This window comes from Acartia tonsa, chromosome 4 (assembly GCF_053477335.1).
Source record: "Acartia tonsa isolate MP-2025a chromosome 4, ASM5347733v1, whole genome shotgun sequence".
Classification (NCBI taxonomy): domain Eukaryota; kingdom Metazoa; phylum Arthropoda; class Copepoda; order Calanoida; family Acartiidae; genus Acartia; species Acartia tonsa.
Genome location: NC_137263.1, coordinates 51,812,146 through 51,839,695, shown reverse-complemented (window position 1 = coordinate 51,839,695; position 27,550 = coordinate 51,812,146). Strand labels below are relative to the sequence as shown.

At 33.2% G+C, this 27,550-nt stretch overlaps 1 protein-coding gene across 1 annotated transcript in view; it reads right to left on the bottom strand.

Moving 5' to 3' along the window:
• Window positions 1–1,627: 1,627 nt before the first annotated feature.
• The window catches only part of LOC145315530 (corticotropin-releasing factor receptor 2-like), a 29,027-nt gene continuing 3,104 nt past the window's right edge, over window positions 1,628–27,550 (bottom strand). The window contains exons 3-16 of the mRNA XM_080155512.1: window positions 26,037–26,101; window positions 23,446–23,497; window positions 22,315–22,358; window positions 20,252–20,314; window positions 17,798–17,901; window positions 15,607–15,739; window positions 14,999–15,116; window positions 14,302–14,382; window positions 10,258–10,475; window positions 9,375–9,521; window positions 4,850–4,917; window positions 3,955–3,999; window positions 3,356–3,417; window positions 1,628–2,056 (exon numbers count right to left, since the gene is read on the bottom strand). Coding sequence (XP_080011638.1) covers window positions 1,995–2,056; window positions 3,356–3,417; window positions 3,955–3,999; window positions 4,850–4,917; window positions 9,375–9,521; window positions 10,258–10,475; window positions 14,302–14,382; window positions 14,999–15,116; window positions 15,607–15,739; window positions 17,798–17,901; window positions 20,252–20,314; window positions 22,315–22,358; window positions 23,446–23,497; window positions 26,037–26,101 — 1,262 coding nt within the window. The 3' untranslated portion in view covers window positions 1,628–1,994. The remainder of the gene's footprint in view (window positions 2,057–3,355; window positions 3,418–3,954; window positions 4,000–4,849; window positions 4,918–9,374; window positions 9,522–10,257; window positions 10,476–14,301; window positions 14,383–14,998; window positions 15,117–15,606; window positions 15,740–17,797; window positions 17,902–20,251; window positions 20,315–22,314; window positions 22,359–23,445; window positions 23,498–26,036; window positions 26,102–27,550) is intronic.

Here is a 27,550-nt window from a genome sequence, read left to right as displayed (position 1 = left end):
ATAAGAATCAAAGCAAAATTGTAAGCAAGTTTGTTGAAAAACTGCTTAATACAGGATATTGTATATGGACATACTTACATTTTTAGGACTTGATTATAGAGTTGCTTCGCTTATAACATTATACTTTGTTGTCCCAGGAAACAACATACCAAAAATCAGATCAATCGGATGACTAGATCACATAAAAATTAGTTGTTAAAAAAGTAAAAAATCAACATGTTTAAAATGGACGTACCGACATTATTGTAATGATTATAGAGTTGCTACGCTTTCTAAATCGTACCTAAGGAATTACCATGCAAAGTGTGAAATTGATATGACAATTATAACATGCCTAAATTAACGAAAAAAGCTATCTGTCTCGGACGGACGGATGGACCGACCCTAATTATAGAAAAGCTTTGCTTTTAAAAATAACAATCATACGAATTCAAAATAACTGATATCTGCCAATTTTCATTCCCATATAAACAACTCCTTAAATAGTGGATGTAAATATTCATTCCATTGCAAAAAACGCGATATTCAGTTTGTTTAAATATTCAATTAATTAGGTTTTTTCAAGAATGTCAAGCGTGGGAAAATTTTTAGAATGTGGGAACCATTTAATTTTCATTTAAATGGTACATATGTTTTTCATTTAATTTCATTTTTAGGACCCGTGAGAAAATTTTTTTAACGTGAGAACCTTTTAATTTTCATTGAATTTCATTTTTTGCAAGTGTGGGAAAAAATGGGAGAAAAAATATGTTTTAGTATAAAGAAATGTTCTATCAGTTTCAAACCTTTTTCATTCGATAGATCATACTGACTTTGGAAAAACTGTCAGACCGATTTTTGAAATTCAATCTGTGAAAAAAGATATTCAAGTTTTAATTTTTTGTTTTGAAAATATTATTTTCATGTATTGACGCCATCTTGGATTATGATAATTTTTTTTTGTTAGAAGATTTTTTTTCTAAAATATTTTACAAAAATTAACTTTTTACAATAAAAAAAAATCTTTGAACTTAAATTGACCAATAACTCAAAGATTTTTTCTCTTTGATTTGGAAGATTTTTTATGATTTTTATTTTTAATGTCAAATGAAAACACAACAGTGAAAAAAATGAAAATTAAATGAAAAAACGTTTTATGATTTTATTCAAGAAATTATTTGCTAACATCACCTTTTTGTTGCAATAGAATGTTATTTAAGCAAACAAAATTTAGCATAAATGGATATTTAAATCCCTCGGTATTAAATGATGAGCTAACGCTCGATCATTTAATACCTTGGGATTTAAATATCCATTTATGCTAAATTTTGTTTGCTTAAATAACTCATTTATTTCCCGGAGGTAGTCATTTATTTCCCGGAGGTAGTCATTTTTAGAAGATTTTCAAATTTTTTTCGGAAGATTTTTGAATTTTTATTAATTATTAAAAGAAACTTGATATCAGGGATATAAATGATCATAGCCGGGAAATAAATGAAAATTAAAAACCAAAATTAAACCACATTTTAGCATAAAAAAAATGAGTTTTTTGTTTAAATGAGAATGATATTCCTTCCAGTTTTTTGTTTAGGAATGAATAAGAAATATTCATTCCTAAACAAAAAACTGGACAGGAATACCCCAAACTAACTTCAAATGGGGTGAAAAAATACAATTATACGAAATAAATTCAATTGATTTAAATTGCTAAATAACTGTCCCTTACATTATACGATTGCAGAATAGTTATATTTCGCATCGTATTAAAATCAGCTTTCCGCGGATAAAAAAATGTACAGTTATAAGATAAAAATCAGTTTTTTTTATCCCCGGGAAGCCAAAGGCACGGGGTAACAAAACTGATTTTAATTTCATGATTGTAAAATTTAATATTCGTAGAAAACAGGATATAGTACGATACGATACATGATTTTTCAGTATGGCACAGAACCAGTTCTAATCCAGCGGATATTAATCGGTTTCGAAGCCATGCTGCAAAAATTAATTTTAATATTTCAAACAGTTGCTGGCTCAACAGAAACTTCAATTTCAAACTTCATGTCTCTTACTTCTGTTTCTAAAACAAAAAGGACGAATAATTTATATTATAAATTAGCGCATGAAAGTTTATCAATGAACCAACCAATCAAAACTCAATAAGGTCCCCAAAGTTGTTGAGCCAACGAACAAGAAAACGTTATTTCAAACTTTGGGGACTAAACAGCCCGATGTAACTTCTCTTCCTGCATTTTAGATATTCTTCACGTCAACAACTTCTAAACTTCCCTGTAATGGTGCAGCCGTTTACGATATCTTACTGGACAGACAGCACACCCTTTGTTAGTGTACAGGACGTACTGTCGAAAATATAAAAGTAACAGGTTCTCTGTCTGTCTGTACCGATAGATCTCGTTAACCACTGAACAGATATGGTTCTCATTTACGTGGTAACTTATCATAGGTCCTGGGAAGGTTTATAACTATTTGGGGGGAGGGTACCTCAACTCTTCTAACAGAAATCGCCTTTAGAAATTTTAAATTTTCTTTTTAAAACTAAAAATTTAAAATGGAGTTGGAACGATGTCTCTAGGGGCGTAGCCGCTAGTCGAAATTATTTCGTTTTGTAAAACTGTATAAAGAAATGAAAAATGTAAGATAATATGACTTATTTATTGGCTCTCAATCTTGATATGAGGAGAATCTACTTTTACAAAATTAATATTTCATATCAACTTCAAATATTTTTACATTTTTAACATTTTTGTTTACAATTTCCTTCAAATGTTTTATAAAATTTGGTTCAGGGATCTAAAGGGATAAGACAATGGCTGATTAATTGATGTACATCCTCAATGATGATACACAAATTACCCCTTCTGTAGATTAAAACTAGTGGTTGAAACGTTTGAACACTTAACTCAAAATTCACTAAAGTCCCCAAAGTTGTTGTTTCCAACGAATAAGAAAACATTCTTATAAAACTTTGGGGGACTAGTATAATATATAGACTATTGTCCCCTCTCTCTGTCTCTGGCCAAAATGGCTTTAATAATTAAAACAAACCTATAGCAACATTTATTTTATTATGTCTAAACTAGCGGATACGCCCCTAAAGGACTCTATGTGTCCTTGAGAAGAAGGGAGCGTCGACCCCCCCCCCCCCCCAACATTTTAAAATGTAGTTTAAGAAAGTAAAAAAAAAATTTTCCCTATCCCACCCCAAAATAGTTATAAGCCTTCCCGAGACTATAAGAAGCTACCCTGTAAAGGAGAACCTGATCGGTTCAGCGGTTAGCGAGATCCTTCGGTACAAACACACAGACAAACAGACATCCTGTTACTTTATTATAAGGATATAGAAAACAAAATTCACTACCTGTTTTTGAATTCATATTTCTTACTTTTCTTGACTTCATCGTTGTATCCCTTCTCATCACCCTAAAAGAATAGACCTTTTAAAAATAATTCATATTAGTTGCCCCTGTCCTCCCTGCTTTATGAAAAACGCTATGAAGCTTTTTATTGTGTCTATAAAATCACGCCATACTGGCCTACCATTGGTCAATAAAAATGTATACTGGCCTGTCATTTAGTCTATGTATTGGCCTATCATTGGTCAGTAGTATTATATATTTTGTATAGGCCCTATAAAGAGCTTCAATTAAAATCTAGCAGAAATTATGTACTAATAGGAGTTAGATATAGCGTAGCGCCACTGTCAGAGGCTGTGTATGTATAGTGCCTATAAAATATGACGTCATACAATATTAATGACCAAAGATAGGCCAATAAACACACTAAATTACAAATGGTAGGCACGTATACATTTTAATTAACCAATGGTAGGCCAGTACACATTTTAATTGACCAATGGTAGGCCAGTATACATTTTTAATTGACCAATGGTTAGACCAGTATGACGTCATTTTTTTAGGCACTATAAAAAGCTCCCACTGACAATTCATATAATTATACCTTGTTCCTGCACGGGAGAAATTTAGCTGAGCTTGAAATTTCCTGTTCAATAATTTAAAATAATACCAAAAAACACAAAATATTCTCTTTATTGTAACAAAGATGACAACGTTCATAACGCGAAAATTTAAAAAAAGATGCGGATATGATTATAATTAGTTATATAAAAGTAACAGGGTGTCAGTGTGTTTGTCTGTACCAAAGGATCTACCTTACTGAACCAATATTTTTGGGGAATATACCCCCCTAGGGACGTAGCCGCTAATGTAAGTAATTCATTTTTTTTTCTCAAAAGCTTCGCTATTAAAAAATATTTTATAATATTTTAGTAGAAAAAAAGAAATTTCAAATAAAAAGTATTTAAATGTTTAAAGATAAAAAGTACAAGATATTTTGATAATAATTCAAGAGACGGTTTTCCTTAAAGTGACTAGTGTCAAGCAAGTCCCTCCCCTCCCCTCTTATTTTGAAATGAATTGAAAGATAGTGGACATAATAATGCCATTTCTCGCGGTCGTACGTGGACATGCGTCATGTTGAAAGGGTGACGCAAATTTCAGATCCTAGATCTTAAAATTTGAAAAAAATACCACATCAAATAACGAAAACTAATATCTAAAATTTGCGTCACCCTTCCAACATGACGCATGGCTGCGTACGACCGCGAGAAGTGGCATTATTTGGTCCACTATCGAATTGAAAATAAGGAAACCGCAAACAGTCAAATATTGTGCAGATTTAACGTATAGGCCCACGCAGTTAAGAGTCTAAACGTTTCAACCATTAATTGTAATTACAGATGGTGTAATTTTGTGTATCATCATTAAGGATAAAATCAAATTATCGGCCATTATCTTATCCCTTTAGATCCGTAAATTTTTGGTATTATTTCCTGAAACGGTTTTTGATAGCTTCTTGAGTTTCACTGTTGAGAAAGCAGTACAGAAAGGACAAAATTATTCCCTGAAAATCAAAATTAATTATAAATTAGTTTATATTGATTAGGTTTATTTTTTGTGTGTTCTTGATTAAATCTAAACCTAACAATCAGGTACAAAAGTATTCTAGAACTTACTTTTTTACAACATCCATAAAAGCGAAGCACTGAAACGGTAAGACAAACGGACATTAACGTACTAGTATAGTGTCAGAACTGAATAATCAGAATATAAATGTATAAGAGTCGAAGCCAGGGATAAGGGTTAGTAAACCTGGCTATAAATTAGGTCCCGGCCTAGTTTAACAAGGGATATTGCAACTCTTACCATTTCCTAAGTAAATATAGTCATTGGAGGCAGCTCCAAATTAGCTATCGCTCTCAACCAATAAGGATCGGCTTGTTTTGTATCAACCAATGGGCAACTGGAGGCAAGCTATATAAAAACCGCGGCAATTTTAGAAGCAGACAATTCTAGAAAAAATAATGAGCTGTCTGCTTCTAAAAAAATAATAGAAATGGTGTTTGATCACAATAGCTTAGTTATTAAATCGGCCCAGAGTTTTACATTAAAACATACCATATATACAAAACAAAAATAGAGGGATTATTTTTTAGGAAGTATGTAGCTAAGAATATTCAATTGGCAGTTAATAAATGAAGTGATGTATTTCAAATTCTAAAAATTTTATACGGAATTGATAAAACACATTAACCTTAACTTTGTACTATTAGCTAGTTTGTACACAGTACAAAACTATTATTACATAATAGTATCCATAGAACTTGATAGAATATTACCCATTGCTCATTTATTAATCTATTTATTTTCAATTTTAATTAGCAATGATATTTTCAAATAAAATGTTTACTCATCAATAAAAATAAAAATAACATAACCTAAAATCTGTCTGCGATAAACCCAATGATAGCTTTCTGAAAAATTCAAATTACTAGAGTAAAAGATAAAAAAATTTTGGGAGAAAAAAAACATCAAAACATAATTTTAACAAACGCAATTTATATATTGGGTAAAAAAATTCTATTTTTACTTGAGGCTAGCTACCTGAATTTTATTCTATTATCTTTGAATTTATTTAGCTATTTCATTATTCTAGTTGATAGTTGCCAATTCTAACTACTGCACCCTCCCGTAACTGTTTTTTAGGCCTAGTTGGAAATAGGCCTGGAATAATATTTTCTTACGTTTCCCATCCCTTATCCCTGGTCGAAGCAAAATAGTAAGTAAATTTGTAGAAAAACTGCTTGATATAGGATAATGTTTAAGGACATACTTACATTTTTAGGACTTGTTTATAGAGATGCTTCGCTTATGACAATGTACTTTGTTGTCCAAGGAATCAGTATTCCAAAAATAAGACCAATCGGATAATTTTATCACATAAAAATTTGATGTTAAAAAAGTTAAAAAGCAACATGTTTAAAATCGACGTAAAAACTTTCTGTTAACGATTATAGAGTTGCTTCGCTTTCTAACTTGTACCTAACTCCTATAGGAATCATCATGCAAAGTTTGAAATCGATAGTACGGACGGACGGACGTACGGACAGACCTACCCTAATTATAGAAAAGCTTCGCTTTTAAAAATCAGGTACAAAACTATTCTAGAACTTACTTTGTACGATCGTCTGTCAGTAACGCTATAGTATAAAAAATGTGATTTCTAATTTTCTCGGAAGCTATATGAGAATTAAGTCATTTTGAATAGATTCTCCTTACCTAAGAAAATTTACTATATAGCTCACTTTATCTGACTGTCTTATCAAGATAAAAACGTATTTTAATGCATAGGAAGTTTTTTTCTCGTATTCATTCGAATCCGGTGGATAGGAACCGGTTCTCATCCATACGAAAAAACTATGTCTAGCATCGTATTATATCCAGCTTTCTACGAATATAAAAATGTACAATCATAAGATTAAAACCAGTTTTTTTAGCCGGTGCCTTCGGCGCGGATATATAATTGTACATTCTATATCCGCGGAAAGCCGTTTATAATACGATGCGAGAAATAACTATTCTCGTATTCATTCGAATCCGGTAGATAGGAACCGGTTCTCATTCATACGAAAAAACTATGTCTAGCATCGTATTATATCCAGCTTTCTACGAATATAAAAATGTACAATCATAAGATTAAAACCAGTTTTTTTAGCTCGTGCCTACGGCATCTAGGGGCTAAAAAACTGGTTTTAATCTTATAATTGTATATTCTATATCCGCAAAAAGCCGTTTAAAATGCGATGCGAGAAATAACTATTATCCCACTTAAAATTTTAAATATATAGAAGTATCTCATTCCTATAGATGAAAACACTAATAAACTCGAAATTATCTTGCTAACCGCTGAACCAACATAATAATCCCTCAAAGTGGGCGTAAATTTGTTATGACGTAGGTAAAATAGTTTTCTTTTCTAATTTTGAGGGGATTAACACACCTTTACACCCCCCCCCCCCCTTGGACGTCCCTGGGGGAGGAATAATTTCGGGGGTCCAAAATAAGATTTAAGTAAAAATAACAAATTTAATTTTAAAATCCATACATTCTTGACAAAACAATGTAGAAATAAGAGAAGAAAAACAAAGATTAATTTCTGATCCAATCTTATTTTAATTTTTATGCAAATATTTTGACAATGTTTGTTTTGGGAATGAATTTTTTTAATACTTTATTTCTAGACTAGTTGCTGCGCCCCTTGGATTTATGGGCTCTGTTTTTGTAAATTGGAAAACTAGCCTTAAACCATTCCAAAACCAGTCATCGAAAAAGCTTCAGACAAGAAAACTTTACTACTTTATATAATATGATATGATATAAGAAAAGTGGATGACAAATAGGAGTTTGGGTTTCTTATTTCCCTTTATTCATATTTTACCTTCAAAACCTGAGATACTTTTAGAGGATTCAGTCTATTGAAGTGTAAATGATTTGGTGAAGATACCTGTGATGACTTGAGTAGTGTGTTGACCAGCATGTATGCAAACTATACCTGTGATGACTTGAGTAGTGTGTTGACCAGCATGTAGGCAAACTATACCTGTGATGACTTGAGTAGTATGTTGACCAGCATGTAGGCAAACTATACCTGTGATGACTGGAGTATTGTGCTGACCAGCATGTAGGCAAAATATACCTGTGATGACTTAAGTAGTGTGTTGACCAGCATGTAGGCAAACTATACCTGTGACGACTTGAGTAGTGTGTTGACCAGCATGTAGGCAAACAATACCTGTGATGACTTGAGTAGAGTGTTGACCAGCATGTTTGCAAACTATACCTGTGATAAGTAGTGTGTTGACCAACATGTAGGCAAACTATACCTGTGAAGACTTGAGTAGTGTGCTGACCAGCATGTAAGCAAACTATACCTGTGATGAATAGTTTGTTGACCATCATGTAGGCAAACTATACCTGTAATAAATAGTTTGTTGACTAGCATGTAGGCAAACTATACCTGTGACGACTTAAGTAGTGTGTTGACCAGCATGTGGGCAAACTATACCTGTGATGAGTAGTGTGTTGACCAACATGTAGGCAAACTATACCTGTGAAGACTTGAGTAGTGTGTTGACCAGCATGTAGGCAAACTACTCCTGTGACGATTTGAGTAGTGTGTTGACCAGTATGTAGGCAAACTATACCTGTGGCGACTTGAGTAGTGTGTTGACCAGCATGTAGGCAAACTATACCTGTGAAGACTTGAGTAGTGTGTTGACCAGCATGTAGGCAAACTATACCTGTGATGACTTGAGTAGTGTGATAACCAGTATGTAGGCAAACTATACCTGTGATGACTTGAGTAGTGTGATAACCAGTATGTAGGCAAACTATACCTGTGATGACTTGAGTAGTGTGTTGACCAGCATGTAGGCAAACTATACCTGTGACGACTTAATTAGTGTGATGACCAGCATGTAGGCAAACTATACCTGTGAAGACTTAAGTAGTGTGATGACCAGCATGTAGGCAAACTATACCTGTGAAGACTTGAGTAGTGTGTTGACTAGCATGTAAGCAAACTATACCTGTGATGACTTGAGTAGTGTGTTGACCAGCATGTAAGGCAAACTATACCTATGATGACTTGAGTAGTGTGTTGACCAGCATGTAGGCAAACTATACCTGTGATGACTTGAGTAGTGTGATGACCAGCATGTGGGCAAACTATACCTGTGAGGACTTGAGTAGTGTGTTGACCAGCATGTAGGAAGACTATACCTGTGATGAATTGAGTAGTGTGTTGACCAGCATGTAGGCAAACTATACCTGTGAAGACTTGAGTAGTGTGTTGACCAGCATGTAGGCAAACTATACCTGTGATGACTTGAGTAGTGTGATGACCAGCATGTGGGCAAACTATACCTGTGAGGACTTGAGTAGTGTGTTGACCAGCATATAGGCAAACTATACCTGTGATGACTTGAGTAGTGTGTTGACCAGCATGTAGGCAAACTATACCTGTGAAGACTTGAGTAGTGTGTTGACCAGCATGTAGGCAAACTGATGCTCAGCCATCTGCAGGTTCTTCGGGTTGATGAGGAACAGAAGGTTGGTGGTGCCCAGCAGCGGAAACAGAATAACCGTAGCGCGAACAGCTTTGCGTACCTGGACAAAATTATTAGATATCAGGGATCTAAAGGAATAAGACAATGGCCGATAAATTGATGTACTTCCTTAATGATGATAACAAAATTACTCCTTCTGTGGATTATAATTACTTGTTGAATAGTTTTGACACTACTTGTTCGGAACCCACCAAATAAGATAAGATTTATTTCCTAAGGTGCATACAACTAGGGCGAGTTACTGATAAGGTTTATAAATAAATTCATTAAAAATACCAAGAGTTTTTGAGCTAATGTAAGATAATGTAATTATAAAACTTTGGGTACCAGTATAATTTATAGTCTAATGTCTCCTACCTGTTCTCTCATACGTTTGTTTAAGGTAATTTACTTAATCTTGATTGGTTGGTTCAAATTGGTAGTGTACAAACTTTTCAACAAATAATGATAATCTACAGAAGCCTAAATTTTGGATATCGTAATCGAGGATGTATAATTGTCTTATCCCTGAAATTTACAGAAAAAAATTGTGACAATTTTTTCCAGTATGGCTTGAAAACAGATTAATATCCGCTGTATCTAGTTCTCAGCCATACTGAAAAATCCTAAATAGCATAGATTTACAGAAATTTTTCACGAATATTAAAATGAAAATCATGAAATTGATGCCAGTTACAATACTGGGTCTAACAAAACTGGTTTTGATCTTATAATTTTTCATTTTAATATCCGCGGAAAGCTGTCTATAATACAATGCGATAAATAACAATTCTAACCTGAAGTTGTTGTGTGGAGAGTGAGGGTTCATCTCTCAACTTAGTGATCACTATTCTAATAATATTGATCAAGAACAACAAGTTGATGGTGAGGGCAGCCATCATGGGGACACTGATCAGATACATGATGGAGTGTACTGAGTAATCATCCCAACACATCCTGTCACACTTCAGGGAGAGAGAGACGGCCCACACTACGGTTATTAACACTGGGACAACTGAAAAAGAAGCTCATTACAGTGCCTATAAAAAAATAACTTCATACAATACAAATAACCAATGATAGGCCAATACACAGACTAAATTACCTATAGCAGGCCAGTATATATTTCAATTGACCACTTGTTGACCAGTATGACGTCATTTCTTATAGGCACTACTTTTATTAACACTATGACAACTAAAGATATATTCTCATACAATTTTTATGCCAGGGACGGCCAAGGGGGGGGGGGGGGTTAAGGGGTGTTTAACTTGATGGGATAGGGAAGAAGAAAAACTAGTAAAATTTGTCATTTGTATGTCAGTACGTCCGCCCATCCGTCTCAGTAAGTTATTTAGATTATTTTAACAACAAAGAAGTTTAACAGAGGTTCCAGTATGTCAGACTACCTTTTAATTTACTGAAGAGTTTAAAGGTATTTTTTTTATAGTTATTCATTACCATTTCTAGGTTATAGTTGCTATAATTACTCAGGGATATAAAGGGATAAGACAATGGCCGATAAATTGATATACAGTACATACATCCCCAATGAATATACACAAAATTTCTTTCTGCAAATTGGTTTAAACGTTTGGAAACTCACCTTATTGAAACAACCAATCAAAATTCATTAAAAGTTCCCAAAGTTCTTAAGCCAGCTAATAAGAAAACGTTGGGGTTTAGTTTAATAAACTAATATTATATATCACTAATAGAATGATGGATTTAAGATATATATATATTTTTTAACCTAAACTTATAAAATATTTGTTATTGATAAATTTGATTAATTTCTTTATAAAAAATAAATTTAATTAATTATACATTCAAATTAATTATCAATTCCTTAAATACTAATATTTAGTTATATATAGTTCAGATTAATATTTTTTTATTTACTACTATTTGATTTTACTACTTAAGTAAAGATTAAAAAACAGTGGGGAAATTGATTGGACTTTTAATTACTTATGCTTTGTAAGTGAAGGTTTGTTTGTTTATAATTATTAGTGTGGGATTTGATTAGACTTCTTTTTACTTTTAAGCTAAATTTGTATCTTGAACAGAATAGAATATGATTGAACTACTGTTTACTTATGTTTTGTCAGTAAAGATTATAATTTGATTGGACTTTATATCAAACAGTGTGGGATTTGATAAGACTACTTTTTACTTATGTTTCAAGTAGAATTAATATCAAACAGTGCAGTGTGGGATATGATTAGACTACTTTTGTATATGTTTTGTATATCTATAATACAAAGTAGAACGATGTCTAGTCTGTCTATCCGTCTTGGTAACCGCTGAACAGATTGGGCTAAACTTCTCAAGAAATATACTTACTGGTCCTGTGATGGTTATAGGCAATTTTCTTAGAAGGTGGGACACACCCTCCCCCCCCCCCTCAAAAAATATTTATTTTTTGTAAATAAAACTTTTCAGGGTATATTTTATATATTGGGTATATTGTTTAAAGCTATTTTTGGAAGAGTGGGATATCCATATCCCCCCCCCCAAAAAAAAAAAATGTTACCTTCACTACAAAATCAATGTACAATTAAAGTAGCTACAGAGCAGATTATAGCATCTTTAGAAGTTTTATATAGTGCTTATAAAAAATAACGTCATACTGGCCTACGATTGGTCAATTAAAATGTTACTGTCTTGCCATTGGTAATTTAGTCTGTGTATTGGCCTATCATTGATCATTTGTATTTTATGAAGTAATTTTTTAGCCACTATAAAGAGCTTCCATCTTTAGGATAACGATTTCTCTGGAGATTCCAGGTTTCGTCCCTAAAATTGTTAATAACCTTACCGGGATCTATATGGCTTTACTGTAAAAAGAAGTGAGATCGGACCAGCGGTTAGCGAGATCTTTCATTACAAACAGACAAAAACCTGCCTGTATAATATAAGGATTATGAACGATTAAATTTTTTTGTTAGTTGTGAACAGACAATCATACAGATCATACATGATAGCATGACTAAAGTTCTAATCTGTGCGTTATAATAGGTTTTAGCTGATCAGCTGAATGTGGTCTATACTCGGAATCGAACCTTTCACCCTAGCGCATGAAACTATAATGCGTCACATTTAAAGCTAGGGTCGCATGATTCTATACTTGTTATTGCGTTCTTTACTTTCGTTTAGACTAGCGGCTACGCCCAGAGATGGGGGTTTATAAAAAAGGCCGCGTTTTTTCGACATTTTTTATACATTGATTGATTGAACGAAGACGATAGGAATCCACAAGATCTTTTGGCCAAATAAGATCACAAATGCCAAAATGCTTTTAGAACGCAATAAATGTCGGACATCAAACTGGCAATAAAACAGAGAAAATGGAGATGGTTAGAGCACACTCTAAGAAAAGGGTAAGATGATTTTACCAATCAAGCCTTGACCTGAAACCCCCACACGAGAAAGAGAAATCCAGGTAGACCAAAAACAACCTGGAGGAGGGAACTCTTCAGTGAACTGAAAAATGAGAAAAACAAAATCTCATCTTTAATGATGCCTTAAAACGTGCCCAATCCAAGGAACGGAAGATTGGAGAACCACGCTCTGACGAGAACTAAAAGGCAATGATGATGAAAGGAGAACATTATAGGTTCAGTGGTTATAGCGAGATCCTTCGGTACAGACAGACAAACAGATAGAGATCCTGTTACTTTATTTTGAATACTAGCGGCTTCGCCCCTAGCCTCTAGGGGCTTTGCCCCAAGAGGTTTTATCAAACTGATTTTTCGTGTTTTAGATTTTAAAGAAATTTTTTTTAAAAATCGGTTCTTTTTTTCATTTTCTCGGAGGGTTAGGGGTGTCCCATCCCCAAGAAAATAGTTATAAACCTTCCCGGGACCTATGAGAAACTACCCTGTTAAGGAGAACCCGATCGGTTCAGTGGTTAGCGAGATCCTTCGGTACAAACACACAGACACACAAGCACACAAACATCTTTATACTTTAGTATAAGGATATTACGTTCTTTATTTTGTTTTAGATTAAATCATTACTAAAACATAGTATTTTGGTTTTTCTTATTTGGTGGCATGAAATGCCATTTTCTTACATATGACATTTCTACGTTGTTCATCAAAGTTAGTACATACCAGGGATATAAAGGGATAAGACAATAGCCGATAAATTGATGTAAATTCCAATGATGATACACAAAATTACTAATTCTGTGGATTGAAATTAATGGTTAAAACGTTCCAAGGAGGAAGGAGACATTGGACTGCAAATTTCACTGGTAACCAAAGTATTATTACCACACTATCTTATTCCTTGGCTTCAAAACTTTGAGTACTTTTATTGAATTGACATGGGTTAGTTTCAATCTAGAAGGGTTAAACTTTTTAAACAATCTTCTTAATAAATTTTGACCAGGGGCTCTTCAGGAGGACCAATAGTCGACAATTCATACAGATAAACGTAAAGGTACATAGTGATTCATTGAGCGACGGGATTCAAAGTTTTTTGATTTTTAAACACAAAAAAGATTATAAAATTTTGCAGTTTTATAAAGGCGGTGTTATTTAAAATTTTAAATATTTGTTCTTTTTGTCTAAATTTTGGGTTTTGTGGATTTTGTATATATTAGTAGTGAATGAATTTAAAATAAAAAAATATCTGAGCTCGGCAGCCGCGCGTAAGCCAAATGAAAGTCTCAATGAAATTGTCATATTATAACTTCAAAATTCAGCTGGATGTCTGAACCTGTTCCTAATCAGACAATCCATCTTTTCGGAATTTTTTTACACACAAGTGGGTTTTAATTTAAGGCTTATTTGCGGTTGATGCGCGGCTGCCGAGCCCTGTAAAATATTTACCCCATCCGAGAGTATAGTAGAACCAGAATGGAGCTCCACTATCAAAAATGTTTGTTGCCAGCTTCGAGTGAAGATAGATTCCTGAGTTTAATGAGCATAAAATTGCACCCACAACATTAATTGATTAACCTCATTATATTGCCTATTAAAAAAGGGATAGATTAAAAACTGGTGGCTGAAGTATCCCGAATGACGTCATATTAGAAGAATGGATTATTCTTAGATGATATCATTCGAGAGATTTCGTCAAAAAGTTTTCAAATTTATCCCCTTTCTTATTGGCAATATAAAGAGCTTCGAAATTGATTTCTCTCTTCTTTCATCTCTTTCAACCATAAATCCAACAATGGACATATGTGGATAATGGATATTTTTGTCGTTATTTAGGTTGCAAATATGGTCCTTAGATATTGGTTCGTTCCTACAAGGTCAAGGGAGGGGATGTGGTAAAGTCGTAAGGGGGTTATAAATAAAAATAAGAGAAAAAAAACGGAGTTAAATAAATATGATTGAGTAAAAGCTTTGCTGCAGTCAGTGGGGAAGCAGCTTATAGTCCCTAATAAAAATGACAATACAATTCAATTGACCAATCATAGCCCAATATACATTTTAATAAAACAATGATAAATACATACTGGCTTATCATTGGTCATTTGTATTGTATGACGTTATTTTTGTATAAGCTGCTTCGTCAGTGTGGTGAAATAATCAAGTGGGTGCAATTCTAAATGAGTCATTCCTTCTATGAACATCCAGAAGACAGGGGCCAGGTATCCGTACATCATCAGGCCAAGCAAGCTGCGACATAACCAAGGCTAAAAACATATAAAATTCTTTAGGTAGGTCAGCTTAATTAGGACCCCGTAGGAATCGTTAAAATAATCATACTCCACATACACGCCCTTTAACCCATAACCTCCCCTCCTACTGGATGAACGAACTGACCAATAAATGAGGTCCATATTAGCAACCTAAATTGACGACAAATGAGCGAAAGTGCTATTTTGTTTTAATTTTTTTTGACAACGTTTCCCATATTTTCTCTTTTTCCTTGCTCTATTTTTCTTGAATCAAATAAAAATATTACGCAACGCTTATGGTTAAAATTGTGCTTGCTTTATCTGTAGCCTCTTGGAAAAGCCAGGGTTCAATATTTGTTATTTTAAGACATAGAAAATAGCCTAAAAACCAACGCAGCAGGAGCAGTAGCTATATTCTCTGAGGGGAGAGCCCAATCGGTTCAGCGGTTGCCGAGATCTTAAGCTTTAGCCAGACAGACATCAGCTACTTTGTATTATAGATTACCTGGGTTTTATACCAGACATCCCCTCCGTCCGTGTAGATGTAGGGTTGAAAGTAGATGATATTGATAATGTAGAAAATAACCAAGGAAACCATAAAGTTCTTGTGAACTTTTAATCTATCACACTGAAGACACCTAGATAATAATCTAATAAAAACACACAGAGAGAGGGGACCATGGACTGTTTATTAAACTAGTCCCCAAAATTTTACAATAACCTTTTCTTAACAACTTTGTGGACTTTAGTTAGTTTTTATTCATTTATTCATTAAGTACAGTGTTCAAACGTTTCAACTACTAATTTTAATCTACAGAAACGGTAAATTTGTGTATCATCATTGGGATGTATATAAATTTATCCAAAAAAACTTTCTTTTTGAGAGAAAAATAAACGTAACTTAGGCTTCGTTAGACTAAGTTAGTTTAGTCGAACCCGGGTGAAAATATTATTCCTTAAAATCTTTAAAATAAGGGGGTGGGTGGGGAGGTCTGTGTTTCACTAATGGGTTTGTAGGAAAGAATTATCTACAAAAAAATTCCTAACCGTAAAAAAAACTTTTAAAAATTGGTTTTAATCTTATAATTGTACATTATACTATTCTTAGAAAACTTGATGTAATACGATGCTATACATAATTTTTCAGTGTGGCTGAGAACTGGTTCTAATCCTCCGGATATTAATCGGTTTTGAAGCGATACCGGAAAAATTCATGTTACAGACAGTGTGAATCTCTCTAAGCCTATAGAACACGATTTGTGTGCAAAAAGTAAACAAAAATTTATGCAATTATTCTTGCAAATATTTTATGTTTTTTGTTGATGAAATAAATGTTCAAGATTAGGAATAGAGTTTCAGACTTAATTGGCAGAGCAATTACATAATATTAACCAACATCTTTAGTAGTTGCAATAATTTATTCGCAAATCTTTATTAAAACATTATTTTGGCTACATAAGACTTGATTATAGTTATTTATCGCATCGTATTATATACAGCTTTCCATAGATATTTGAATGAAAAATTAAAAGAATAAAACCAGTTTTGTTAGCCCGAGCTTTTTGCCCCTCTATAACCGTTACTAGGAAGTCCGTAAGTTACTTTAAAAGCATGCTAATGTTTACTTTTTACAACAAATAATTATCCTATTCTTTTAATTTTTGAAATACTGATTTCTATTACCACAAAGTACAATGTTATAAGTATGCAACAAATTTACTTACAATTTTGTTTCGGCTTATATACATCTATATTCTGCTTATTCAGTTCTGACACCCTACAAATGTTATTGTTTGTTTGTCCTACCATTTCAGAGCTTCGCTTTTATGGATGTTGCCATCCTTGTTTATATTTTAAAATCCTCTGATGCTGAACAAACACGTGCAAATTTTGAATATGTTCTTTTAAAATCTTTTTTTTAGATATTGACAGTTTAAAACTGTCAAATATGTTTGATGTTCATCAAATATTTTTATATTTTTTTTTGACATTTTCAACAAAAACATCACATATATTCTAAACAAATCTGTTATAATTCTATGGAAAAAAACATAAAAAATCATATTTGAAATTTGAAATCAAAGCTTTTAGATGAGCTTTCAACCAAAAATAAAAGTTGAGCAATGCAAAGCTGTTTAAGATATCTTAGGGATAAGTCATAGATATATTCTAAACATACAATCTATTTATTCTATTTTGTGTTTAATTCTATTGAAATCTAAAATCAAATGTAGGAGAAACGTTCTATTTACCCTCTTAGAGCAAAGCATCATAGTTCTAGGGACGAAGCCACTATTGTAATGAATTATTAAAAAGTCGTATGATTTTGAATACACAAAAGATTGGATTATATTATTATGGTATTATAGATAGTTTTCCGCTGATATTAAAATGAAAAATTAAAGGAATTACAGTGGATATGAATCGACTTCGAAGCCAAACTGTTATTGATCGGACAGTTTTATGGATAGCATTCCGCGGATAGCAAAATTAAAAATTATAACAGTTTTGTTAGCCCCGAGGGACCAAGGGCACGGACTAACAAAACAGGGATCAATTTTATGAATTTTATTTTATTATTCGAAGAAAAATTGTCAATAATACGATGGTATGCATTATTTTTTTGTATGGCTGAGAACCGGTTCTAATCCACCAAATATTAATCGGTTTCGAAGTCAAAGTGTGCTGATTTTTACTTGAATGAGAAGATGGCGAGGGCCAAGATAAGGGCAGCAAGTGAGCAGATGGACAGGTAGAAAGTCAGGTTGGCCAGCAGGAGCTTGTTGTTCAGCTGTCCTGTCTAGACATAATAATATAGTAAGCAGATGGACAGGTAGAAAGTCAGGTTAGCCAACAGGAGCTTGTTGTTCAGCAGTCCTGTCTAGAAATAATGATATAGTGATCAGATGGACAGGTAAAAAGTCAGGTTGGCCAGCAGTAGCTTGTTGTTCAGCTGTCCTGTCTAGACATAATAATATAGTGAGCAGAAAGACAGGTAGAAAGTCAGGTTGACCAGCAGTAACTTGTTGTTGAGCTGACCTGTCTAGACATAATAATATAGTGATCAGATGGACAGGTAGAAAGTCAGGTTGGCCAGCAGTAACTTGTTGTTCAGCTGTCCTGTCTAGACATAATAATATAGTAAGCAGATGGACAGGTAGAAAGTCAGGTTGGCCAGCAGGAGCTTGTTGTTCAGCTGTCCAATCTATACACAATAATATAGTGAGCAGATGGACAGGTAGAAAGTCAGGTTGGCCAGCAGGAGCTTGTTGTTCAGCTGTCCAATCTATACACAATAATATAGTGAGCAGATGGACAGGTAGAAAGTCAGGTTGGCCAGCAGCAGCTTGTTGTTCAGCTGTCCTGTCTAGACATAATAATATAGTGAGCAGATGGACAGGTAGAAAGTCAGGTTAGCCAGCAGCAGCTTGTTGTTCAGCTGTCCTGTCTAGACATAATAATATAGTGAGCAGATGGACAGGTAGAAAGTCAGGTTAGCCAGCAGCAGCTTGTTGTTCAGCTGTCCTGTCTAGACATAATAATATAGTGAGCAGAAAGACAGGTAGAAAGTCAGGTTGACCAGCAGTAACTTGTTGTTGAGCTGACCTGTCTAGACATAATAATATAGTGATCAGATGGACAGGTAGAAAGTCAGGTTGGCCAGCAGTAACTTGTTGTTCAGCTGTCCTGTCTAGACATAATAATATAGTAAGCAGATGGACAGGTAGAAAGTCAGGTTGGCCAGCAGGAGCTTGTTGTTCAGCTGTCCAATCTATACACAATAATATAGTGAGCAGATGGACAGGTAGAAAGTCAGGTTGGCCAGCAGGAGCTTGTTGTTCAGCTGTCCAATCTATACACAATAATATAGTGAGCAGATGGACAGGTAGAAAGTCAGGTTGGCCAGCAGCAGCTTGTTGTTCAGCTGTCCTGTCTAGACATAATAATATAGTGAGCAGATGGACAGGTAGAAAGTCAGGTTAGCCAGCAGCAGCTTGTTGTTCAGCTGTCCTGTCTAGACATAATAATATAGTGAGCAGATGGACAGGTAGAAAGTCAGGTTAGCCAGCAGCAGCTTGTTGTTCAGCTGTCCTGTCAATATAAGTAAATCCTTAAAATAAAGTAACAGAATTTGTACTGAAGGATCTTGCTAACCGCTGAACCACCACAGGACCATTAGGTATATTCCTTGAAGAGTAGAGCTTAGTCGGTTCAGTGGTTTCTGAGATCTTAAGCCTCAGATGGACAGACAGGCATACAGAGGGACAGACAAACATCACAAACAAACATCAAGCTAGTTTGTATTATAAATTAATTGAAAGTCAATGGCCACTATAGGATTCTAGGGGCGTATCCGCTAGTAACTTATAAATCATTTTGTAGCTTTCATTTGGTTTTAACTTCCTATATTTGAAAAATTAATGAAATATATTGAAATTTTAAATTCTACAGCCTAATTAAAAAATATGTTGTTAATTAAAAGTTGTCAATTTCAGTTATTTTTTTTACCTTTTTTCTTGGAATGGTAATACAAGTAGTAGTGTTTTTATTTGGGAGAGGAGGTTTTGAGGTTTGGAAAGAGAGAGGGGACAAAGGGCTGTTCATTACAGTAGTCCCCAAAGTTTTCTTATTTGTTATTTATAAATAAGTTTAGGGTTTTTATTAAATTTTGATTGGATTGTTCATTAAGGTTGAGTGTTCACACGTTTCAACAATTAATTCTAATCTATAGAAGTGGTCATTTTTGTATTATCATTGGGGATGTACATTATTTTATCGGCCATTGTCTTATCCCTTTAAATAACTTAAAAATCCTCAAGGTGATATAAAAAACCTTTAATGGATAGAATTGATCAAACTGTTTAAAAGTCATTAGGAGACTTAAAGACACCCTGCTTTTTAATAGGATATTAATTTTTGTGTTTGAGTATAATCGATATTTTTCATTTTGTTAAACTTGTAGATGCAGCTTATAGTGCCTATAAAAAAAATGACGTCATACAATACAAATGACAATAATAGGACAGTATACATTTTACCATTGGTCAATTAAAATGTATACTGGCCCCCCATTGGTCATTTGTATTGTATGACGTCATGTTTTTATAGGAACTTTAAGCTGCTTCAACTTGTAAAGTAAAAATACCTACCTTAGAGGAAACAGTTGAAATAGCCGACAAACATTCTGTGTAATTAGCCTTGTCCTCCCAAGCCTAGGAATAAACAATAATCTGATCATGGAAAGAAAACGAAGTAGCGGGTTTCGTCGTATTTTCACAGTAGCTTTCATCCTATTCCTTATCCTTGTTCCATTAACATTTATCTAACCTAAAATAACCTTTTAAAAGCTACTGTGATGAAAATACGACGAATCACGCTAGACCAGCAATCAAATCAGAGTTAATTAATTTTTTTATAATCTGTGTATTTTAAAATTTATTTATCTTTTAATTTATGGTGCGATAGTTATTTATCGTATCGTATTATAAACAGATGTCCGCGTATATTGAAATGAATTAAAATTAAGGCCCGGGCTAACAAAACTTGTTAAATGTAAATACTTCCTTTTAATGTGTGTAAGGGGGAGGGGGAGAAACTCCCACTTAAAACTAATTTTTTCTCCATCTCAAGGTTTTCACTCCATATTGGAAAAATCCTGTGCACGCCATTAAATGTTGATAATATAATTTAAATGGTTTCAATGGAATGTATACTTGCCCGAAAATACTTCCAAAGCAAAATTATTATTACATACCATGCATTTTTAAAAAGCGAAGCTTTTCTATAACTAGGGTCCATAGACGTCCAATTTTTTTCATTTTACCCCCCCCCCCCCCCATTTAAAATTTACCCCTACCCTGGGGGTAACCATTTAGGAGGGGGTAATTACCCCCCCAAACAATTTTTGGGGGGTAAATACCCCCCCACAAAATAAAAAATCTCTAACAATTTTTAATACTAAATATTTAATAAAATTTAAATTACTCCCCCCAAAAATTTTACTCCGGGGGTAAATTTTGGGGGGGATAAACAAAATTTACCCCTGCCAACATATTTCAGGAGGGGTAATTACCCCCCCAAGCAAATTTTACCCCCGGGGTAAAAATTTTGGGGGGGGGGATATAAGTGTTAATGTCCGTTTGTTCTACCGTTTCAGTGCTTCGCTTTTATGGATGTTGTCATCCTTGTTACTAGGGATCTTTAGGTTTGAGACAAATGACAAAAAATCTGTCAATGAAATTCTGCCTTTTGAGGGAGAGGGGCAGGGGTATTTTGAATTACAAAGGGGTAGTTTCACGAAATGCATTTGAACTTAATTTAGTGAATCGCATATTTTTTCCTGGTTAATTGGTTAAACTATATTTATATGGCATATATTTGAAAGAATTTCGTGAAACTACCCCTTTTGAATTTTGAAAAACAAAATAAATTTTGTCCTAAACCTGTATCAATGTATTTGTACACAGTGATTCAATTTAGATTAATCGTAAACTTAATTAAATTTTTCATCTCCGTGTTAAAAGATTTCCAGAAAACTTCTTAATTCAGAGACATTAGGGATAGTACAACTTATGCAAAATATTTGCAGAGAGATTATTACACTGGTCCCCAAAGTTTTATAATAATGTTTTCTTTTCGTTGACGTAACAACTTTCGGGTGAATTTCGACTGGTTGGATCATTAAGTTGAGTGTTCAAACGTTTTAACCACTAATTTCAATCTAATGAAGGGATAATTTTGTGTTTCTTCATTAGGGATGTACATCAATTTATCGGCAATTGACTTATCCCTTTAGATCCCGTATTATTCGTATATTTAGATAAAGCATATTGAAGTTAGAAAAATTGTTGAAACATATGAGCGGGGCCAACAAACCAGATTTAAAAATGTCTTATTAATACTTTTTTATACATCTCCAATCATCTGCAATGCGATAGATATATATTTCATCGAACTTTTTAAATAAAATTTATATTTTAACAAAGTATAGCCAGTATTGTAGACAGCTTTCTTTGGATATTAAAATGAAAAAAAAAATTAAGATTCAAACCAGTTTTGTTAGCAACGAGGTGCCGAAGGCCCGGGTTATAATCGTGAAAAATTGTCTGTAATACTATTCTATACATATTTTTCAGTATGGTTGAGAATCGGTTCTAATCCAGCGGATATTAATCGGTTTTGAAGCCATACTGGACAATGAATGTTATAATACCTGTTTAATTGGATTGCAGAGTCTGTATGCAAAAAGTTTTCCACCTATTGAAAAACATACATTAAATCTTGTGAAATAAGTTATACATTAGGATATATAAGTTGGAAGGAATTATAATGTTAGGGGGAGATTTGAAATCTGCATCAAATTTTAAGGATTTTTTTTATAAAATTAGTTTTTTGTATAGTTCTTTATTTAAAAGCGGAAATACAATTTAAGTTAATTAATTTTGACCAATAGGGTAGGTGGATTAGAAACTACCTGAGCTCTAATTGGGTGAATGATGTACGACACTTAAGCTTCTCCAATCAGAGCGCAGATAGTTTTCAATTCACCAATCACAGATGTCAAAATTGATTAACTTAAATTGTATTTCCGCTTTTAGATAAATAATTATACAAAAAACGAATTCAATAAAAAAAATCCTTAAAATTTGATGCTGTTTTCAAATCTCCCCCTAACATTAAAATTCTTTCCAACTTATATATCCTATTATACATTAACAGGGATGGAGGGGACATTGGTCTATTTATTACACTATTCCCCAATGTTTAATGATAAAGTTTTCTTGTGCGTTGGCCTCACAACTTTGGGGACTTATATTGAATTCTGATTAGTTGGTTCATTAAGTTGAATGTTCAAACGTTTCAACCACTAATTGTATTCTACAGAATTCTGTGTATCGCCATTTGAACGTACATCAATTTATCGGCGATTGTCTTATCCTTATTAGATACCTTATTTCTTCAATTTTTTTGTTTTAATAATTAGAAAGGCAAATTTATAATAAAGTAATTTAGGGCGAGTTCATATTGGAATTAGACAAAGAGGGGATATGCAACGGATAAAACTAACCTTTAAAACATTTCTGACCAAAAAAGAATTTTAAAAAATTTAGTTTTAGAACGCGACCACTAAAAAATATATTTGATTACTTATTTATATGCAAAGACGACATTCAAAATTTTTTTGATATAAAATATACAATTATAAGATTAAAACCAGTAATTGTAATTGTACATTTTTGTATTCGTAGAAAACTGGATATATTACGATGCTAGACATAGATTTTTCGTATGGATGAAAACCGGTTCTAATCCACCGTATTATTAATCGGTTTTGAATATTTACCTAAATTGCTGATATTTATTTGATTAAATGATCTGACAGATAAACAATCAACCTAGGATTAAAACATAAATATAATAAAATTGTTATCACTATAAAAACAAGGATGACAACATCCATAAAATCGAAGCTCTGAAACGGTAGGACAAAAGGGCATTAACACTTGTAGAGTGTCAGAACTGAATAATCAGAATATAAATGTATAAGAGTCGAAGCAAAATTGTAAGTAGATTTGTTTAAAAGTTGCTTGATGCAGGATAATGTTTAAGGACATACTTACATTTTTAGGATTTATTTATAGAGTTGCTTCGCTTCTAATATTGTACTTTGTTGTCCCAGGAATCAGTATACCAAAAATCAGTTCAATATATAGGATAATTAGATCGTATAAAAATTTGTTGTTAAAAAAGTTAAAAAATCAACATGTTGAAAATGGACGTACGGACATTCTGGTAACGATTATAGAGTTGCTACGCTTTAAAAATTGTACCTTACTACTACAGGGATCACCATGCGAAATTTGAAATCGATAGGACAATTCTATCGTGCCTAAATTAACGAAAAAAGCTATCCGTCACAAACGTACGGACGGACGGACCGACCCTAGTTATAGAAAAGCTTCGCTTTTAAATAAATATTTCAATTTGAATAAGATTGTTAAAATACAATACAATACAAATGACCAATGATAGGCCAAAAAAACAGACAAAATTACCAATTGCAGGCCAGTATACATTTTAATTGAGAAATGGTAGGCCAGTATGAGGTCAATTTTATGGGCACTGTAAAAAGCTTCGATCTAAAGACGTATTGAATAAAATAGTATAAGTTTAAAACTACGTTTTCTTTCATGTACATAAATATATGAAATGAATACATTAAGGATCAAATGTTTTTAATCAAAACTTTAATCTGATATATTTTAAATTAATTTAACAAGGATGACGACATCTTTAAAGGCAAGGCTGGCCGTGTGTAATTATAGATTTTTGGAATACTGATTCCTAGGACAACAAATTACAATATCATAAGCGAAGCATCTCTGTAATCAAGTCCTTGATGTAATTATGTTCTTTAAACAGTGTCCTGTAATTATACAACAAATTTACGTACAATTTTGTCAAAACTTATACACTAATATTTAGCTTATTCAGTTCTGACACTCTACAAGTGTTAATGTTCGTTTGTCCTACCGTTTCAGGGCTTAGCTTTTATGGATGTTGTTGAATGTAATACATCACATGTAATGAAATCTTCATTAATTCTTCATTTCCGTAATGAAACTTGAGATATTTATATTTGTGTATGTTAGACTTCAGAATAGTATTTAATTAAAATTTAAATTTGTCATAAGTACACAGGAGACAGAACTATAAGTTCCTATAAGAAAAGGGATAAATTTCTAAACCTGGCCCGATATGACGTCATATTAGAGTAATCCATTATTCTAATATGACGTCATTCGAGATACGTTGGCCAAAAGTTAAAATAAGGGAGGAGTAGGTTGCGCTAAAAATCCGCAAAGGTGTGAGTTTTAAGGCTTAAAAATAAAAAGAACGGTAATATTCACTAAATATGTGTATTTCTTATTGGGAAGAACTATAGACAAATTTTTAAAAAAAGTTAACATAAATTTTTATCGTTCTACTACTAAACTAAAAACCCACAATCTTTATGGATTTTTAACGCAACCTACTCCTCCCTTTATCCCCCTTTTTAAAGGCACTATCAAGAGCTTTATCTCGTACTCCAAGTATGTATTATATTCAAGATACTCATGATATAGCTACCCCTCTCCCCTTATCTAGTAGGTTAGATAGGAATTTTAAGTTGTTTTTTTCCTGCTACCACAATCTCATTATAGACCCTTAAAGCTGCTTTATCCCCCCCCCCTCCGTTAAGGCATGTTAGAGTATTGGTCTTTAGCATTTTAGGATTTTAGGATGGTTCAAAATAATTTAATTACGACATTGATGAAATAATCCCTTAAACAGATGTTGTAAAGTTATTTTAAACATATTAAAATGTAAATACAAAATTGATTAAATACAACAATCCTCCAATTCAAGAGAGTTATTTCATTAAGATGATTGTATAAAAGTTGGTAGTTCAAGTATTTCTTATCTGTTTTATTAAAATATATTACTGAATTTTGGATAAATTTTCCTTTTTCTTTTCAAATAAATTTTGATATATCACTGTTTTTAATAGTCTGTCGCAGGGCTCAGCATTCGCGCGTAAGCCTCAGTGAAATCGACATATTAAAACTTTAAATTTCAGCTGGATGTCTAAAACAGACAATCCATCTTTTCGAAATATTTTTTGCACACAAGTGGGTTTAAGTTTGAGCCTTATGCGCGGCTTAGGCGTGGCTGCCGAGCCCTGGCCTTACTCGTTCAATCTTTTTATGGAGCAAAACGAACACAGTAATAGAGTCTGACTGATTATGACGTAACAAAAAAAATTAGCCAATGAGAGGCCGTTATTGACCAATGGTAAAATTTATAGTGGCCTCTCATTGGCTATTTTTTTTGTTACGTCATAATCAGTCAGACACTATTACTGTGTTCGAGCAAAACCTTTATTTGCTTTACCTTGGCAGTCAGCCCAAATGATGTTTTAGGCCAGCACACAAGACCATCAAATAACGTGGAACAGCCTAAAGTAAAAACGATTAGTAAATGATTAAATAAACCTTTGAAGAACGTGTTAAGTAAAAGCTGTCTTTGGGGTTTCACAGGGATCTAAAGGGTAAGACAATGGCCAATAAATTTATTTACATCCCCTATGATGATACAAAAAAAGTACCCCATCTGTAGATTAAAATTAGTAGTTGAAAAATTTGGACACTAGACTTATAAACAACTAAGATTTAATAAAAGCCCCCAAAGTTGTTAAGCCAACGAATAAAAAAAGTTATTATAAAACTTTGGGGCCTAGAGTAATAAACAGTCCAATGTCCTCTCCCTTTGAAGTTAAAGTATTATTCCCATGCAAATAAGCAAATTCATCTAATTTCAGGGTTTTTTTCAGTCACTTAAATTTTTTTATCGATTTATTTCGTTTGTTGGCTATACCTTATTCCTGGCATAAAATAGTTATTTGTCGTATCGCAGCTTTCCACGAATATTAAAATGAAAAATTCCAAGATTAAAACCAGTCTTGTAAGCACCCGAAGGCCCAGGCTAAAAATGTTATTAACCTTATCTTTGTTATTTTAATATTCGTGGAAAATTGAAGAATTGTCCCAAACTCCACAGCCCTAGCTAGCCGTAATACCAAACAATGCACATTGTAAAATTGTGTTTGTTGTTGTATATTGTAATATATATAAATATCCAGGGAGGAAGGGGACATTGGGCTGTTTATTACAATAGTCCCCAAAGTTTTATAATAACGTTATCTTATTCGTTGGCTTTAAAACTTTGGGGACTTTTATTCAATTTTGATTGGTTGGTTTATTAAATTGAGTGTCCAAACGTTTCAACCATTAATTATAATTTTACAGAATAGGTAATATTGTGACTTATCTTTGGGGATGTACATGAATTCATCGGCCATTGTCTTATCCCTTTAGATCCCTGATAATTATCAAAGGGCCTGAAAAAAGTTTTGCTCATTAACAATGCTCTTTCGTCCTGTGTTAAAAATAAGCCTGTCATTCATATACAACTTTTACAAGAACCAAGTACACAAAAATAAACAAAGATGACAAACTCCATAAAAGCGAAGGTCTGAAACGGTAGGACAAATGAACATCAATAATTGTAGAGTGTCAAAACTGAATAGTGAATAAGCAGAATATAGATGATATATAAACAAAATTGTAAGTAGATTTGTTGCGAAACTGCATAAATACAGGATACTGTTAAAGGACATACTTAAATTTTTAGGACTTGATTATAGAGATGCTTTGCTTAAAACATTGTACTTTGAAGTTCCTAACCTAAAAAGAATATCAAAAGCTACTGTGAAAATACGACGAAACCCTGCTACTTCATTTTCTTTCCATGATCCGAAGTTTCTTCTTACACCAAATCAAATATACATATATTTTAGTGGAAAAAAATTCCATGCGACATTTTTCTTCAGATGTTGACCAATCATT